The sequence below is a fragment of the Typopeltis vanoorti genome, chromosome 4, assembly GCF_054136105.1.
Source record: "Typopeltis vanoorti isolate ZY-2024b chromosome 4, IOZ_Tvanoo_1.0, whole genome shotgun sequence".
Taxonomy (NCBI): domain Eukaryota; kingdom Metazoa; phylum Arthropoda; class Arachnida; order Uropygi; family Thelyphonidae; genus Typopeltis; species Typopeltis vanoorti.
Window position 1 is genome coordinate 27,362,837 of NC_143552.1, and position 17,750 is coordinate 27,380,586.

The window sequence follows — 17,750 nt, forward strand, 5'->3', positions numbered from 1 at the left end:
GCGGTATTAAAGATCGCGCAAACCAAAGACAAAGGCAAGTCAACAGTTAAGTTGAAATGCTAATTCTCTTCAACCAAATTCCATAATATCTGAATCACAATCACTATATATTTCTAAGTTTTAACACGTTCATGACGTGGGTGGTGTCAAGCAAAACCATATGTTTCACTAGCAACATATGGTTTTGCTTGAGTCTATACGGAAGTTTCTGTTGGAGGGGGAGATGTGATTCAATAGTTAGATTTTTTATTCTAGTTGTCTCTAATTGCACTATTTGTTAAGAAATATATTACACAGACTGCAAATGTCTCTGTACCTTATTCAGTGATACAATAAAGCTACTTATTTTTCTTGTGTCTTCAGTATAATGACACTGTTGGGGAGGGTGTGGCATTTACTGCAGGAGGGAGTTACTATTGCCACGACGTTCACGTCCTGCCAATAGTACCTCGCAATTTGAGTAGGAGAATTCATACATAATATATAATTTATTGAGAAATATGTTTAAAATAATTCTTTTTTTCTTAATAATGATTCCATGCGTTAATGATGCATAGCTGAAAATTGCCACGTACCCCCCCCAAGACCTTTTGCGCGCACCCCGGGGGGGGGGGGTACGTGTATCACACTTTGAGAAACACTGATCTAGAAACTTAGATTAGAGTTTATAAAAATACATGGTATTTCAATTTGAAAATGACATTTCACATAAACGTGCATTTATAGTCATTCTAATAAAGGTAATAATTCTTCACACTTAAATTGGTAGGCTACATTTAAATGTGTTTAATTAATTTATGGTTTAATGGCACAACACAGCAAAGGTTACAGCAGTACACAAGGTAATAATAAATAGTAATAGAGCAATAAATTAGCAAATAATATGGTCTGTACCAAAAGCAAATTTTAAAAAATTTATAAACTAAACAAAGCAGTATCTAGACAAAAATAAAATTCATAATTCATATGTTGGCCTGGTTGGCCGAGCGGTTAGTGTATCCGCTTTCCAGTCAAAAGGCTGCGGGTTCGAATCCCACTGTGGGCATGGATGTTTGTGATTGTCTGGGAAGATACTAGTGGTGTGTAGACAGTAGATGGAGTTGGTGTAGATGATGATGATGGTAGTTTCAGTTCATTGTAGTATGGATTGAGTTGTGGTGGAAACAGATAGTTGTAGAGTAGGTGCCCTCCCTCGATGAGCCCTTGAACTCCCTGAAGGGATCACGTAGTAGTAATAATAATCGATTATGCTCATATATATTAATTCTTTGTTAAAATTAAAAACATCATGCAATTTATCCAAGTCTGATAAGGTCTGCCTGAGTATATGACTCAGCTAGTTGAGTAAAAATTTTATTCTTCACTTGTGTGAAGTGCTGGAACTCCAGTAAAATATAACAAATGGTGAGATGTATATTGCATTTTTTCACACATAGGTGGGTCATCAGCCCTCAGTAAATAAGAATGTGTAAGATGACTATGGCCTATGCAGAGCTTAGTACGAACAACCTCCTCGCCTCTGTTTCTCGACCAACTGGCTGCCAATGCTTAATTTCAAACTTAATCTCATGCAATTTCACAGCGCTTCTTGCCATGAAGATTGCCATGGCAAGATATGGGATAACTGACTTTGATCTTATAAGCTGCCTGAAATCTGTATTGTGAGCTTTCTAGCAATCTAAAATCTCATTTCCCTTAACTTCAATGTGGCTGGGAATCTAGGATAACCAAACAAAAAAATAAGGATCTTTTAATTTGTATAGCAGTTGTAAAACACCACAAACGTACTGCATGTGGATTATACACAGGAGACAAGATGGCCTGCATAAAACTCAATGAGGCTGTATAAATAATACACTTTTGGTAGCCATTTTCATTTCTATGCACATGCACAAGTTGAATTGCATGTAACTCTGTGTATAATTACTGTAGTCAAGTGGGATATGATAAAGATAACAAATACAGCAGCACAACCAAGAGAGAGAGATCTTGAGCCATCAGTAAAGATGGAAGGAAATCACTATGTTCTGCTTGGTATACATTAAATTACTGCATGTAGATGGGCAATGAGTCTGAGACTTCCTTAGATAGCATAAGAGGTTGCAGGATGGAGTGGTAATTTGCCATGGAGGAATGCTGTCATGTTTGGTGCAGTAATGTCAACATTCATGCCAATAGCTTGCATAATCTCTTCAACATGCATACCAAAGGGACCTATATAGTAGTCTGACGTGTATAATGTTGGGTATGTAGGATGCTCTGGAAGGAACTTCATTTTTAAAGCATAGTTAAAAGACAACTCTTTTTGTCCAAATGATAGAGCACTCATTTATTTCAACATAAAGATTGAATGGGCAATGTGTGAAAAGCACCAGGAGCAATTTATATGCCCTGATGATCGGATAGGGTCCAAAAAGGATGTTCAATGCTTTTTTGCACTTTTCGATAAGTTGATTAATGTGCATAATGAAAATAAGTTTTCTGTCAAATATGAATCTCAAGAACTATGGCTCTGGGGCTACTAGAATAATACTTTGTTCCATTCTTAAATCAGAATCTGGGTGAAGGATATATTTTTGACAGAAGTGGATGCAGTTTTTTCTGCTGATAACCTGAACCCATTACTAAACGCACATGAAGAGATACAATCATTGCTTGTTGAAGTTTTCTTTCAACTGTCATTCTACAGGAGTGACAGTAAATTGTGAGGTCATCAACATAAAAAGCATTAGCTACTGTAGGAAGAAGTTGTTCAGTGACTGAATTAACTTTGATAGCAAAGAGTGTTGCACTTAAGACAGGGCCTCGAGGAACACCCTCTTCTTGATGTTATGGCTGAGATAACATGCTTCCTAATCAGATATCTAAGACTTGGCTGGACAGAAAGATTTTAAAAAGAGGAAGATGTCCCCTCAGACCAAGATTAAAGAGATCTTTTCATATCTCCAGGCTGTGTAATAGGCTTTTTCCATGTCAAAGACTGATACCAGATGTTCTAATTTCAAGAAATGCATCTCTTGTACATGTTTCTAAACAATTCAAATGGTCCAATGTTGATCAATGTCTATGAAAGCCACACTGTGCATTGGAAAGAAATTTGGTGCTTTCTAAGTATTGGAGAAGCCTTTCATATACAATTTTTTTCAATAACTTATGAAGACATCTGGTCAGAGCAACAGGTCAATAATTCTTTACTTGTGTTGGATCTTCTCCAGGTTTTAAGATGGCAATGACATCTGACGTATGCCACTAATCCAGAAACTCTTCCTCTGTAAGTATTCTCTTACGTATTAAGAGGAGATCCAGTCCAGAGAAGGTGATGAAAGATTCTTTATCATCTCATACTTAATGTCATTAGACCACCCCCACTACACAGAGATAAGAGTAAAAGAGCTCTTTTTGGATCCTCCTTAATGAATGGCTGATTGTATAGCTCTAGTTCACTTGCAGAAAAGACTAAGCGCTGTTTCTTGTTGTTCTTTCAATATTAAAAATTCAGATGGGTACTGAGTATTCCTGGTACGATTTATGTAAGTATATTAAAGAAACTTCTAAGAAGGATTGTAAAAGAGAAACTTGGAGAAGAGCAATCTGGGTTCAGAACAAACAGAGGTTGTGACAATCCGATTTTCACTTGAAGACAGTTGAGAAATTATGGGAATATAACAAGAATTTGCATTTAAGTTTCATAGATCTAGAAAAGGCATATGATAATATGCCAAAAGGAAAGCTATTCAAAATGTTACAGTTATACTTAGTTTTTATTTGAGTTGTAAGTCAGTAGTTAGAATTGAAGGAAGTACAAGAAGATGGTTTGATGTAAAATCAGAGTGAGACAAGGATGTACATTATCCTCTCTGTTATTTATTATCTATATGGATCACATTATGAAGGAAAATGGTATTAAACCTGATACCAAAATTGGAGATGTTAATCTCAGCCTTTACTTAATGCAGATGATCTTATATGTCTAAATAAATCCGGTACAAGTCTGCAAGATTTCCTGACTAAACTGAATAACTGTTGTAATAGATATGGTATGATGGTCAGCAATAGCAAGACAAAGAGAATGAAAATAGACAGAAACATTGAAAATATCAACTGCATTGTGAATGGAAAACCTATAGAACAAGTAAAACATTTCAGCTACCCAGGCACAATTTTCTGCTACTTATGTGCAATTTTTAATGAAGATGGTAAATTCGATATGGAAATAGACAACAGAATCAACAAAGCTGGTATGGTAGGAAGTCAAGTGAATAAATTTATATGGAATATGAGAGAAATTAGTCCAAATACTAAATCAACTGTATACATGACAGCATTTAAACCAATTTTAACTTATGGATCTCAGAACTGGGTTAGGGAAAAAACACTCGGCCAAAGACTGGAGACCAAGAGCATTTTGAGGAAGTTTAGGAGAGTGAATAGATGGCATCAATGGCAATAACATATTAAAAATGAGGATTAGAGGAAAGAACTTAACATTGTTAGCATTCAGGAATGTGTTAGCAGAACTAATCTCATGGTTCATTTAAATAGAAAAGATTAGCAAAACTAGTGTTCTTAGACAGGCTGGCAGTAAAAAAACCAAAGCCAAAGATCAAGATCTAGGCAGATTGATACATTAAAAAGTGCTTAGAAGAGAGAAATGTAAAATATGATAATATTAGAATCTTGACAGATAACAAATTAACATGGAGGAAAACTGTCGACCAGAAGTTAGTAATGATGTAACTTTTCATGTAGTACAATCATAATATTCTGTACACCCCCTGAGGATAGGTACATGTCAGGAATTTGATAATGATTTGTGCTTATTGTGCAATAGGTTCTATGAAAGATAACAGACCACTTACTGGAGGCCGAAAATAGCATGAAAAGTTCCATGTTGGGTCTGTAAAGGAAAGTTGCAGGACAATATAAAAAATGAAAAATACCAAAAAAATATAAAATTAATAAAAAAAAATAGAAAAAACATATAAAAATTAAAAATACTATACAGGCAGCCCTCAGTTTACGCCTCACTTCCGTTCCTGAAAAAACGGGTGTAAAATGAACCCAATTTTAATGGGAGATACAAAGTTATGTTCCATGCAGTCAAAAAATATGCACATGAAGTATGTGTAACATTATTATATTTAAAGCTTTGATAATACATACATATATATTTGTTAAAATAAAATTATTAATAACGAAAACAAAATTATATACAAAAAATATGAAACTTCAGAAAGATAATACATATTACATATTTCTATGTTGAAATCCCTGGTTTCGGATCACCTGCATTTTTTTTTTGAAAAAAGTATCCAATGTTAACTGCCTAGATTTTCTTTTTCTTTCTTTAGGGAGTTCAGTATAAGGTAGAATAGATGTGATTACACTCCTTTTTATGTTTGCACTATGAAGAAGAGAACCTTCTTCGTTTTCCTTCTCCTCCTTTGGATGTTGACTTAATTGATCGACTAATTCTTTTAATCTTCATTGGAAAGCGGTTTATTATGGCTCTCTAAGACTTCTGTCACATCTTCAGCTGTAACATCATCCGATTCCACCTCTCGAGCAAGCTTGGTAACGTCTTAAATAACATTCTCCTCTTGCTCTAATTCCTCGAAGTCATGCATAAATGCTGGAAGAAGTTTCTATAGATCGGTACATAAATTATTTTTGTTCTGCCTTGCTTTGCTTCTGTAAAGAAAATGCCTTGGCTGGCAAATCATTTTCTTTACAGAAGCAAAGCACGGCAGAACAAAAATAATTTGTGTACCAATCTATAAAAATGTCTTGTGTAGCCCAAGCTTTCTTGTTCCATTTCCAATAGACTGGCAGAATGGCATTTAGATCCTTGAAGGCGCGTAGTATCTGTGAATGGTACACCAACATTTGTTTAAGCTTCAAAATTCCGGAGACATTTGCATCCAACAAAAGTGTTAGTCTATTTTTTTCAGCTTTAAAACCTGGAGCAGAACGTTCTTCACAAGTGAAGGTGCATGATGGCAATTTTTTCCAGTAGAACCCAGTCTCATCAACATTAAAATTGAGATCAGGAGGATAACTTTCTTGTTCTACACAGTCTTGAAATTCTTTAGGAAAAGCAGCCGCTTTCACAACATCTGCACTTGCCGCCTCACCACATAATTTGACATTATGGCACTTACTTCGAGACTTAAATCTCATGAACCAACCTTCGCCTCCATCTGTCTTTTTAAGATCCTCAAAAATTGTTTTTGCTTTCTCAGTTATAACAGCCTGCATCAGAGGAATGTTTTTCTGATTCAAGTCATCCATAATGATAATAATTTTTCCATTTTTTCATAAAATTTACCCCTGCTATAACTTACATATTTTGCATTTAGTACTGCCGTAGATTGTTGCGTAGACTGTTTTATTCTATCTGCATTTTTCATAATTGTAGTAACAGTCGATGGAGGTAAGTTCATACTTCTACAGACATTAGCAGGTGTCTGCCCATCTTCCATTCTTCAAATCACCTCCATCTTCTTTTTTAAAGTGTGATTGATTTCCATACCTTCTTAACACCAAGTTCTGCTAAATTTTCTTCACTTCTTTTATCAGACATGGTATGTAATTACGTACTTTATCAATTTAAATATGTATGTATGTATATGTAAAAAAAATTAAACAGAACAATTAGGTAGATTCAACAGCAAAACTAGCTTTGATACATATACGTCATAGTAGCTCGGTAAACACTCAAACACTAGAGTGTGCCTGCTAGCATCATTTCTCAGTCAGACCACACTACAAAAAGAAAGCACACACACAGGCATTCGGTGTTATTGTGAATCGTCGCAAATTGATACAAACCAATGATACAAATGTACTATAGTTTTACAGAAACCTTTTGTGAGTGGAAGCAACAGGAAAAAAGATTTATAAAAGCTTGACACATTTTTGGTTTATGTAATGCTCACAAAATTTTTGCCACTATATATATATATATATATATATATATATACAGTAAAACCCCTTTTTTACACTTTTCAGCAGACTGATGGAAAAAAGTGCAAATAGCAGGAAATGTAAAAAAACAAAAAAAAAGGCTAAAAGATGACTTACTGCTAGTATGTGAGTCTATATACTAGATTACAAAATTTAATAACTGAAAATAAATAACTGAAATAAATGAATTTACAATGTACTTACATTTATCTATTTAAAAAAATCTTTAATTGTTGATTGTTTTTGCTTTTCGTTTTTTTTTTTTTTTGACTTAGCACCAGATTGCTTTGCATTGAGTTCAATACTTAACCTGTTTTTTTACTATCGTGTTCAAAGTGGACACGGAGAGGCCAAGATATTATGCTAAATGCACACGTGTTCCGGGCATGCCAATTTACACGTCGCAGAATTGCCATCTTTTCTTCTACTGAAATACATTTTCTGTCATTTTTCTCCATGTTACTAACATGGATAATAATCCACCACCGCAACTTGAAAGCAACTTTCACATGCTAAATTACGTTGCAGAAATTCTGCAATATCAATTCGTACTGTGATTGAAAAATCACGGTATCGCTCATCACTACAGTACTGCTGCATGTGCGCAAGTCACCATGATGGCGGAAACGAAACTACAGCTCAAAGCAACGCCACCTGAGAACAGAAATGCGCAGATTTCCGCTGAAATCGATTAGAAAATCGGTACTGCCACTGAGAAAAAAACGGAAATCACGAGAAATAACATCCACATCAAGTTGTTAATGGCGGGAAAACAATACATCGTGAGAATAGGCCTTAAGACGGGACCAACAGAAAATGACGTAAATGGCAGGAAAACGTAAATTGCGGAACGTAAAAACGGGGTTTTACCGTATATTGTTATTAGGATCGACTCGGGATGTATACATTTATAAAATTACTATTTAACTGACTAGAACTCGAGAAAGTATAACACAAAAAACTTTAACAGATCACGACCAGTGATTTATTACCTTTATATATATATATATATATATATAAAGGTAACCCTCATATAATGTAGATGATAGGTTCCACAGAAATGCCTCATTATATAAATCGTGTTATGCGAGACTCAGATCACATAGAAAAAGTAGAGTTATGTTCCGCAATCGTTTTTTTTTTTATTATTATTATATAAACAACAATGACATATTTCAACAAAAAATATATTTTTATTTCATTCAGGTAATGCATGTAAGTTACAAAAACATATAAACTATGAAACAAATACATAGTATAAAATTATAAAAATTACAAATTGCACGTAAACGTCATTACACCTAATGCATAAATGTTTTAGGCAAAATAAAATAAAGTGCATATTTTTAATCTTTCATAGCACGAGGATTTGAGAATCAGTTAATAAACATTGATTTTGTCATGTAATCACCTGATGCATTACTACAAAACAGTAGAGTAATTCTATCTTTGAAAACTTTGAATCCAGGAACTGATCAATCATTTTTTGAAATATAGGTGCGTTTTTGCATTTTTTTCCAATATGACCTGGATTCATCCACACTGAACAGCTGGTCTGCACTACAAATGCTGATAAACTTTGAGAGCTTTTTGTTTATTAAGATTTCCATCCAAAGGAATTTTCAAAAGAAAATTCCTAGAATATACATAATCTTCTATCCAAATCATTAGAGATTTCTCCATTTTTCCCATTAGAATATAGCATTAGAAACTCGCTTTGCACTTATCATTGACCCAGCAATAACACTTTCTCAGATTTTATGTTCGTTTTGTTTGATTGTTTGAATTGTTGAGTCATTTAAATTCATTCAAAGTCCTTGCAACAACTCCTGGTTTTTTTCCATTTTTCAACGGATCCATGATTTTAATTTTTATTTGAGAGAAATGAATTTTCTTTTCCATGTTGGTTTTTCCCTTTCGTTGGAGTTTGTTGCCATTACTATAAAAATAATTTTTTTACATAAAAAAGCATTACATATTAATTATGTATGTAACTCACCAGAAAATAAAGTGCTCAGCTTGAGATTAACACACTTATGATTTTTAATGTGCTTTCCTGGCAGAAAACGAAGACCATTTTCAACAATAAACACTTTAAACGGCAAACAATTGATCTACATGCTAAAGGGTATTTACTACAATTTGTAGACCACGTTATATCGAAACCGCGTTGTATAAGTATCGCGTTATATGAGGGTTACCTGTATATATACATATATTGTCTGAAAGAAAGTGAATGACCTGAAAAATATCAATAAAGATCTTAAATACAAATTTCATTCAAGTCCACAGAATTATTACTATCTGTTTGAATCATTCTGTGAAATGTTGCCATTTGAGATGATCCAAGTGAAACCAAAATTCAATCAAGTCGATATGTATGTGTACATAACAACACAATTATGGCCAAGTTCCTACAATATACAATTTCAACACTCACTTTGTGCCATTAAAAATGGATAGATTGAAATGAATAAAAATCAGATGGCCCAACAAACTGGAGATTATTCCTGGAATCAGCCTCAGCTCTAAAAAAACTTCCCAAACCTCAACATATTTGGATGCATGAGACTACCCCAAATATGGGAAGCTTGCATTCTGAGAACATCAGCCCAAAGGCCAAGACAACCCAATTTAGCCCACTAGGAGGGCACCTTTAGGACTCTAAGACAGATTTCTGTTGTTTTCTTCAGCCATAATTGTTTAGTGTTAGTGCCTGAGTGCACATATTATTATTGTTAATGTTCTCTGAAGATGGTAATGTAACATTATTGAAATATAGGCAGTATTAATTAAAGTTTTTTAATTAATATTTTAGTATACGTTGTCTTTCCCTAAAATCTGACAGTTAAGATGGCCCAACAAACTGAAAGTTTGTTGGGCCATCTTAACTGTCAGATTTTAGGGAAAGACAACGTATCAGTAAGTTGGGCCATCTTAACTGTCAGATTTTAGTGAAAACCTGACAGATCTTAACTGTCAGGTTTTCACTTGGCATACTTGGATATTCAAGATTTCAGTACTTTACTTTCATTTAATATACCCTCTTTCATAGGTATGTAATTTTCAAATATATATTCCAAATAGTTTTATTTTTACAGCCTATTAGCTGTACATGGGCAGCGAATTACAGAATTAATCTCCCAAATTTTAAGTAAATCAATGCATTGATACTTGTTAATATTATCAGGATGCTTCATTGCTGCTTCTGTAACTCCAAAAATAGTTTTTCACACTATGTAGTGATTCCGTGCAGTTTCATCTTATTCTAACAAGGAGCTCTCTCAGGTTTTCACTTGGCATACTTGGATATTCAAGATTTCAGTACTTTACTTTCATTTAATATACCCTCTTTCATAGGTATGTAATTTTTAAATATATATTCCGAATAGTTTTATTTTTACAACTATCATGCATATAAAAAAAACATACTTATAGAAAGGAAAAAAAAAATCTAAAAGAAACTGAAACACTGAAATCAGTAAAATAATCACTTACTTGATATTCTCTATATAGTCTGGTTAACAGCAACCATGCGACTTCAAGAGATGATGATTTAATGCTGAAATACAGTCCTCTTTCAGAATTTTGAATAAAAATTTACCTTACAATATTAATATTTATAGTGAATTGATTATGTTTAATAATGACAGATTTCTGTCCTCAAGCTAAATTTCTCTATATAAATCATTTACATATTAATATTACTACAATAACAGTTTATAAATGATAATGAATTGGAGTAGTAAAATTTCATAACTATTGCAAAAAGGTAGTAGTGATTTTTTAGTGAATTTATGGTTTAATATGCATTTTTTAAATCTTTTGTGGAGAAGTTAAAATTACTATTAAAGCTATAAAAACAAAGTGGCATTCAACTAACTATATGTGTATCTCTAAGGACACGCTGATATATGAATATTTTTTTTTAGGTGCATAGTGAAGTGCTTTTGTTATGCAAATAGTTGAAGAAAGAGCCTAGAATGATTTAGATTATAAAGTTAAAGAAATAAAGGATATTATAAACGGGGAAAAAAAAATCTTTTCAATACACAATTTAAAACAGCAATAAAACCTTGATTAAAAACCATTAATAAAAGGTGAACATATGGGGCTCCCATATGTTCATTCAGAGTTTGTCTTTAATAGTAACAATGCCAAGACAACTTTGATGCAAAGAGTTATATTCTCATAAGTTCTCTGGTCATTTTTGAAACTTAATGATGAATTTATAATATCCTATATTTCTATAACACCAAACTGAAACTTTCTAGGCTCTGCGGCCATGCCACATCATGACAGTAACAGCTGGGGAATACAGGGTTGGACTGAGCAAAGCAGTAGCAACCCATCCTAGGATGGGTTGAAACTAGGACCACAGAAAAATCTAACTAAAAAGTAACCCTAAATAAAGGTGAACTGTTGGGAATGACATCCCATAGTGAAAGCTCTTATGGAGAAACTAGGTAACTTAGGAATACAACAGAATATTGTATTCCTACAAGACACAAAATTACACAAATCACTTGGAGTGGGAAAAAAAACAAAAAAGCAAATTGGATCCTGGAATGTGAAGACTATGTAAGAAACATTAAAAGCAGCCAGTATAGACATAGAAATAAAAGACTACCAAAATTGAAATACTGGGAATAAGCAAGACAAGATGGAATGTTGAAAGAGAGATTGAGTGATCAATCTATAGTACATTAGTACTATGTATGGGTAGGAAAGGAGGAACTTGTTTACATTTGATTTAAATGCCTGTATATTGTATTGCTTGGGGAACACAACAGGGAGGAAACAGTTCGACAGCACAGCAGTTGCAGGGATGAAGGAGCAGGAGAAGAAACTTGTTCTGTGGGTTTCGAGGTTCACTGTGAAAGGATGTTGAGTAGAAGCTGCACATGTTCCAATGAGCTTAGTACTGAGTAGGGGAATTATTGATGCTATTTCAGATGAACATTTCTCATGGAAATATTTATAGAAACATATTGCAGAAAACAAATGTCTGTGCAAAAGTGTGAGGAGTGAGTTTGTAGGAGATGGGTCATGAATAAATCTAATTGCTCTCCTCTGTATCGAGTCAAGCATCTTGAGGGAGCTTTTGGGTGCCCCACCCCATATGTGAGAACAGTATTCTATGGTTGGGCAGATTTAAGATTTGTATAAGGTTAACAGGGGTGTTATGCTAGCAGCGAAATTGATGAAGTCATCTGAACCCCATTGGAGGATGGCTTGGAGATCAGAATTGAGGGCAGTGGTGGTTGATATTCTGTAGGTTGAGTTGAGTTGAGTTGTGTAGAGTAAGGCTTATTAAAATGAAAGGAAGGAGTGCAAGGTGCTGTCATCTGCAACACTGTGTATTGGGTTGGAAGTCAGCTGAAGTAGGGCATTGATATATAGTAGGAAGAGGGTTGGTGAGAGGATAAGGAACCATCCACAACCACACATAGTGTGCATCCAGACAGAAAGCTGGCAATCCAACTACAGAGGTCTTGAGATAGACCAAACGATGGCAGCTTGCTTAGTAAGCCCTTGTATCAGACCCAGTCAAACACCTTGGAGATATCAAGTGCAACTGCTTGAGATTTGCCAAACTTCTCCATGGCATTTGTCCAGTGATGGGTGAAATATGTGAGCAGATCTCCTGTTGATCGGCAGTGACGGAATCCATACTGATGGTAGTTTATTAGGTGGGTGCGGTGCCTTCTAGGTAGTGTAGGAGTTGAGAATCAGGGCTGGCTCTACCAATGGTGCAAGACGTGCATTTGCACGGGGCTACAAGTGTTTTTGGGACGAAAAAATTGGCATAAACTATATGAAAAATAAGGGGAAGGGGCAGCAAAATATGCTACTGCACAGGGCGACAAAATTCTTAGGGGCGGCCCTGTTGAGAATTGATTATTTTTTCCATTACTTTAGGCAGGACTAAGGTGAGTGAGATAGGGCAGTAGTTGGATGGCAGTGACTTGTCACCTTTCTTGAGAATGGGTTGAATATATGCCAATAACTGGGATAGATACCAGTGGAGTAAGAGAGCATATACAGGCAATCTGTATATGCTCTCTGTATAGGATAGGAGTCAGTTCTGGTGCACAAACTTTCAGTACAGTTGGAGGAGTTCCATCAGGGCAAGGAGACTTTTTTTTCTGTGTGTCTAATTTAGTATCAGTATTTTTCTGATCGCTTTCTGGAATGGTTGGGGGACATTTACCATTGTGAATTATGCATGCATTGGAAGAAAAGTGTGAGGCCAGAAGATTGGCTTCTTCTGTAGGTGATGATGCAATAGAGCCATCTGGATATAACAGGGATGGGAATTGTGCAGGGCAAAAGTTACAACCCATTGCTTTGGCAAGAGACCAAAAGGTTCAGCTGCCATTTGGACAGGCTGCTAGTTTCCTACTTTTTGCTCTTTCGAACTCTGTTTTGGAAGCATTGATTGTTTTTTTTTTTTTTTTGTATCTATTTCAGGCTTGAGTATAAGCTAAAGGAGGATGGAGTTCTTGATTTGAGCCAGTTATGGTATTTTGATTTTTCATTTGTATACAGCTTTGGCACATCTTTTCGAGAACCAGGATTTAGTTAAGGAATGGCAGCTCAGAGTATTTTTGGGAATGTATGTTTCCATGCTGGTGAGGATTACTTTAGTGATAAGTTCGATGCATATGTTTGGGCTGGAAGCATAGAAGTCACAGAGGCTGGAAGCATTGCTGCATGGCAGAGGAGATGAGCATTAGATTGTGGTCAGAATTACCTAGGGACCACTACATTCACTGTATATTTGAAAAGGTTGTTGGTGAGGAAGAGATCTGGGGTGTTTTGGAGAGTGGTTCAGGTTATCAGGTATTCTGGTTGGTATCTGAACAAGTTATGTAAGGTCATTACTGGTGGCAAATGTTTCAGCATCTCTGCCTGCAAGATATGTACAGCTGGAGGAGGAAAGTCAGTTGGTGTTGTGGACATTAAAATATCCTAGGAGGATGATTTCGCTGTTGGGAAAGCGGAAATGGAGGAAGTCAATTTTTAAGGAGAGGAAATTAAAGAGCTCAGAGTGGTTAGTTGCATTAGGGGAGCAATAGAGACAGCATATGAATTTGGCTGAGTTGGGTAAGGATATTTTCATCCAAAGAAGGTCAAAGTTGGGCAAGTCTAGGTCGTGTGCTCTCCGGCAAGGTATGTTGGAGCGGACTGACACCACCCTTGGGTCGAAAGGTGTTAAAGAATGTGTAGTTTGGAAGGTTGAGATGAATAGTGTTAGGGGAAGGTGAGATTTGAGTTTCTGCCAGAAAGAATAGGTAAGGTAGACAGAAATTGATAGTGGACACTATTAAAGTTGGAGTTTAGACCATGGATGTTGGTGAAGTAGATATGCAAGGTTCTCTGAGGCATATGTTTGATTGCAAGGGTCTTGCACATTTTGTATGCAGACTTGATTTTTGCACTAATTTAACTTGTTTGTACTCAAGTTATACTATAAATTGAAGATGCAAAGAAATTATATTCTTTATTTAATTCTTTATCCAAGTGTAGGCAAACAAAGTTTGCATGTGAAGTCACTTCAGAATTAGACTACTCGTATACAGAGGCTAATGACTTCACATCAATTGCCTTAGTATCCCAATTCCAAAAGGATTTTCAGGGGTTCACATTGGTGAGTACAGCCATGACAAACCCGAGATACCCGATCTTGCTTCCTACAATATACACTTGGTATATCATATCTATAAACTGGTCTTCTACTCTTCTTTCCTCTATTCTCTCTTACTTCTTACTCCCCCCCCCACACACACAGTGCTATTGGAGCAATTCGAGGGCGAGGAAGTGACTGTTTCCTCTCAAACTGTAGTTTCCACTATCTGCTAAAAAAAAAAAAAGGCAAGCCTAGTTGTCTTAAGGTGGTAGCCCCACCACTAGGATACCTATCATCATGCTTGACATAGGGAAACACATGTTACTCTCAATGAAATCAAAACCAGACAGAAAACATGGGAGAGGACCACAAACTGGAAAAGGTTAAGAAACTTTGGAAAAAGAAAAACGTGGTGAAATATGCTACATGGAACATTAGAAGCATAGCACATAAAGAAGAAGAATTAGATAAAATTTTAAATGACAAAAATATAGAAATTGCAGTTCTTACAGAAATAAAAAAGAAACTTAAAGGAACAAAAGAAACAGCTAATTACAATATCCTTATATAGTGGAGTGCACAAACCAATACATGCAAAAGCTGGTGTAATGATTTGGATCCATAAATCAATTAAGGCAAAAATAACTCATTATACATACTGGAATGAAAGAATATTAGAAGTGCTATTAAAATTAAATAAAGAAAATTTAACAGTTGTTGGAGTGCATGCCCCTGAAGAAGAAAAAGAAGAGGAAAATTTATTACTTTTACAAAGAGTTACAAGGAATACATGAAAAATTAAATAAAACAGACCATATAATTATAGCTGGAGACGTTAATGCCAGAATAGGAATGAAACAAATTAATAATATACAAAAATCTGGAGAACCAATATTAAACAAAAATGGAAAGTGACTTATTGATTATATAATATATAATAATCTAAAAATAATGAATACATTTTACAAACATAAAAATATGCATATACAAGATGTGCAAGAGGACAAAAATCAATAATAGACTACTTCATAGCGAATGAAAAAATAGCAAACCTCTTCCTAGATATTAAAGTCAGACGAGGACTAGAAATTGACACAGATCACTATTTAGTGCAGGCAAAACTAAGGTTTCCACCAAACTGGTTACAAAAAAATAAAAATAAAAATAAAAAAACAAACAAACTAGAGAAACAAAATCTAATTACAAAGTAAGACTAATAAATGATTCAAGTATAAGAAATTTACACCAACAGAGGATTAATAACTACATAGAAAAAAAAACAAGAAAATGAAGACATTGAGAAAGAATGAAATAATATAAAAGAAATTATTGCATCAGCAGCATATGAAAGTATAGGAACACACAAAAAATATCAAAAATAAAAAATTACATATATGGGACAATGAAATAAAAACAATGACTGAAAATAAAAAGCTGGCTTTTAAAAGTTGGTTAAATAGCAAAAAACAAGAAGATGAAATTGAATATAAAAAAGGAAAGCAATAGTCAAAAGAGAAACCATAAAGAGACACAGAGAAAGCTGGGAAAAATTTGTATCAATATCTATAAAATGACATATACAAAATAAGACTCAATGTGTATAAAATACTAAAACACATGAATGCAGATCTAAAAAAAGTTGCAAATATAAATTGTGAAATAGATGTAAAAGAATCCTTGGATTACTTTACAGATCTTTGGATGGATAATACTGGCATAAAAAAAAAAAAAAATTACACCAGAAACTTACAAAATAATTTAAATGATATAATAACAATGAAAGAATTAAAGGACAACCTAAATAAAATAAAAAATGGTAAATCAGCAGGAGAACATGGGATAAACTCTGAACTGTATAAATTTGGTGGGAAAAAAATTTTATCAAAGAAAAATTTTTAAAAAATATATATACAAATACCAATAGAATGGAATAAAACAAAACCTGCTAATTACAGAGCCATTAGTTTATTGAATACATGCTACAAAATACATAATAGAATATTTGATGAAAAACTGAAAATATACAGTGAAAAAATATTATTAGAATATCAAAATGGATTTAGAAAAGGATGTTCTACAATGGATGCAGCTTTCAGTTTAAAACTACTTATAGAAAAAAGAAGATAATTTAATTTAGAAACTCTTCTTTTGTTTATAGATTACAAAAAAAAAAAGCATTTGACAAAGTAAAAAGATATATACTGTTTGATATATTACAAAGAATAAATGTACCTAACATATTACTACATGGAATATTGAATGCATACAAAGATAATGAAATAAAAATAAATGAAAAAATGTCTGAAAAACAATCTATAAACCAAGGAGTAAGACAGGGATGCCCTCTGTCTCCAACACTTTTCAATATTTACATTAATGAAATATTAATACAGTGGAACACCTTAAATAATCCAGGTATAGAAATTTCCAGGAATAACAAAATAAATTCGCTATTATTTGCAGATGATCAGGTAATAATATCAGATAAGGAAGACATTTTACAAAGAGCAATATATAATTTAAATGTTACAGTAGAACAGTTTGAAAAGAAAATTTCTTTAGATAAAACTAAAACAATGACATTTTGTGGACAAACTCCAGTTAGAAGTAAAATAGTTATTAATAATACAATAATAGCACAGATAAATGTTATTAGTTATCTTAGATGTGATATATCATATGAAGGTGAAAAAGACAAAATTAAAAACTTCAAAATTTTTACAGATTATAGGCCTGATAAATAGAACTCAATCCAAATATAGTACAAAAAGAAACACGCTTGAAAATATACAATACTTTGGCAGTGCCCACATTATTAAATGGCAGTGAAATTTGGGCAATAAACAAACAAGATGAATAAAGAATAAAAACAAGTGAAATGAGATTTATGAGAAGAACTGCAAAATACACATTATTAGATGAAAAAAGAAACAAAGACATTTTAAAATAACTAAAAACAAAATCATTAGAAGATAAACTAAACAATTATAAACAAAAATGAATAGAACATGTAAACTGAATGGCCCACACCTGATATCCAAAACAAATACTAAAATATAAGCCAAGTGGAAAGAGAAGACAAGGTAGACCTCAAAAAAGGATATTGGATGGATAATGAGATCGGAACAGACCAATACAGTATATACCTGTA

At 33.9% G+C, this 17,750-nt stretch overlaps 1 protein-coding gene across 2 annotated transcripts in view; it reads right to left on the reverse strand.

Annotated features, from left to right (window-relative positions):
* Nucleotides 1-17,750, reverse strand: part of LOC150107179 (uncharacterized) — a 446,221-nt gene that overhangs the window by 261,995 nt on the left and 166,476 nt on the right. For both annotated transcript variants that reach the window (XM_090391714.1, XM_090391715.1), the window contains exon 6: nucleotides 10,465-10,528. In XM_090391714.1, the coding sequence (XP_090247840.1) occupies nucleotides 10,465-10,528 (64 nt within the window). The remainder of the gene's footprint in view (nucleotides 1-10,464; nucleotides 10,529-17,750) is intronic.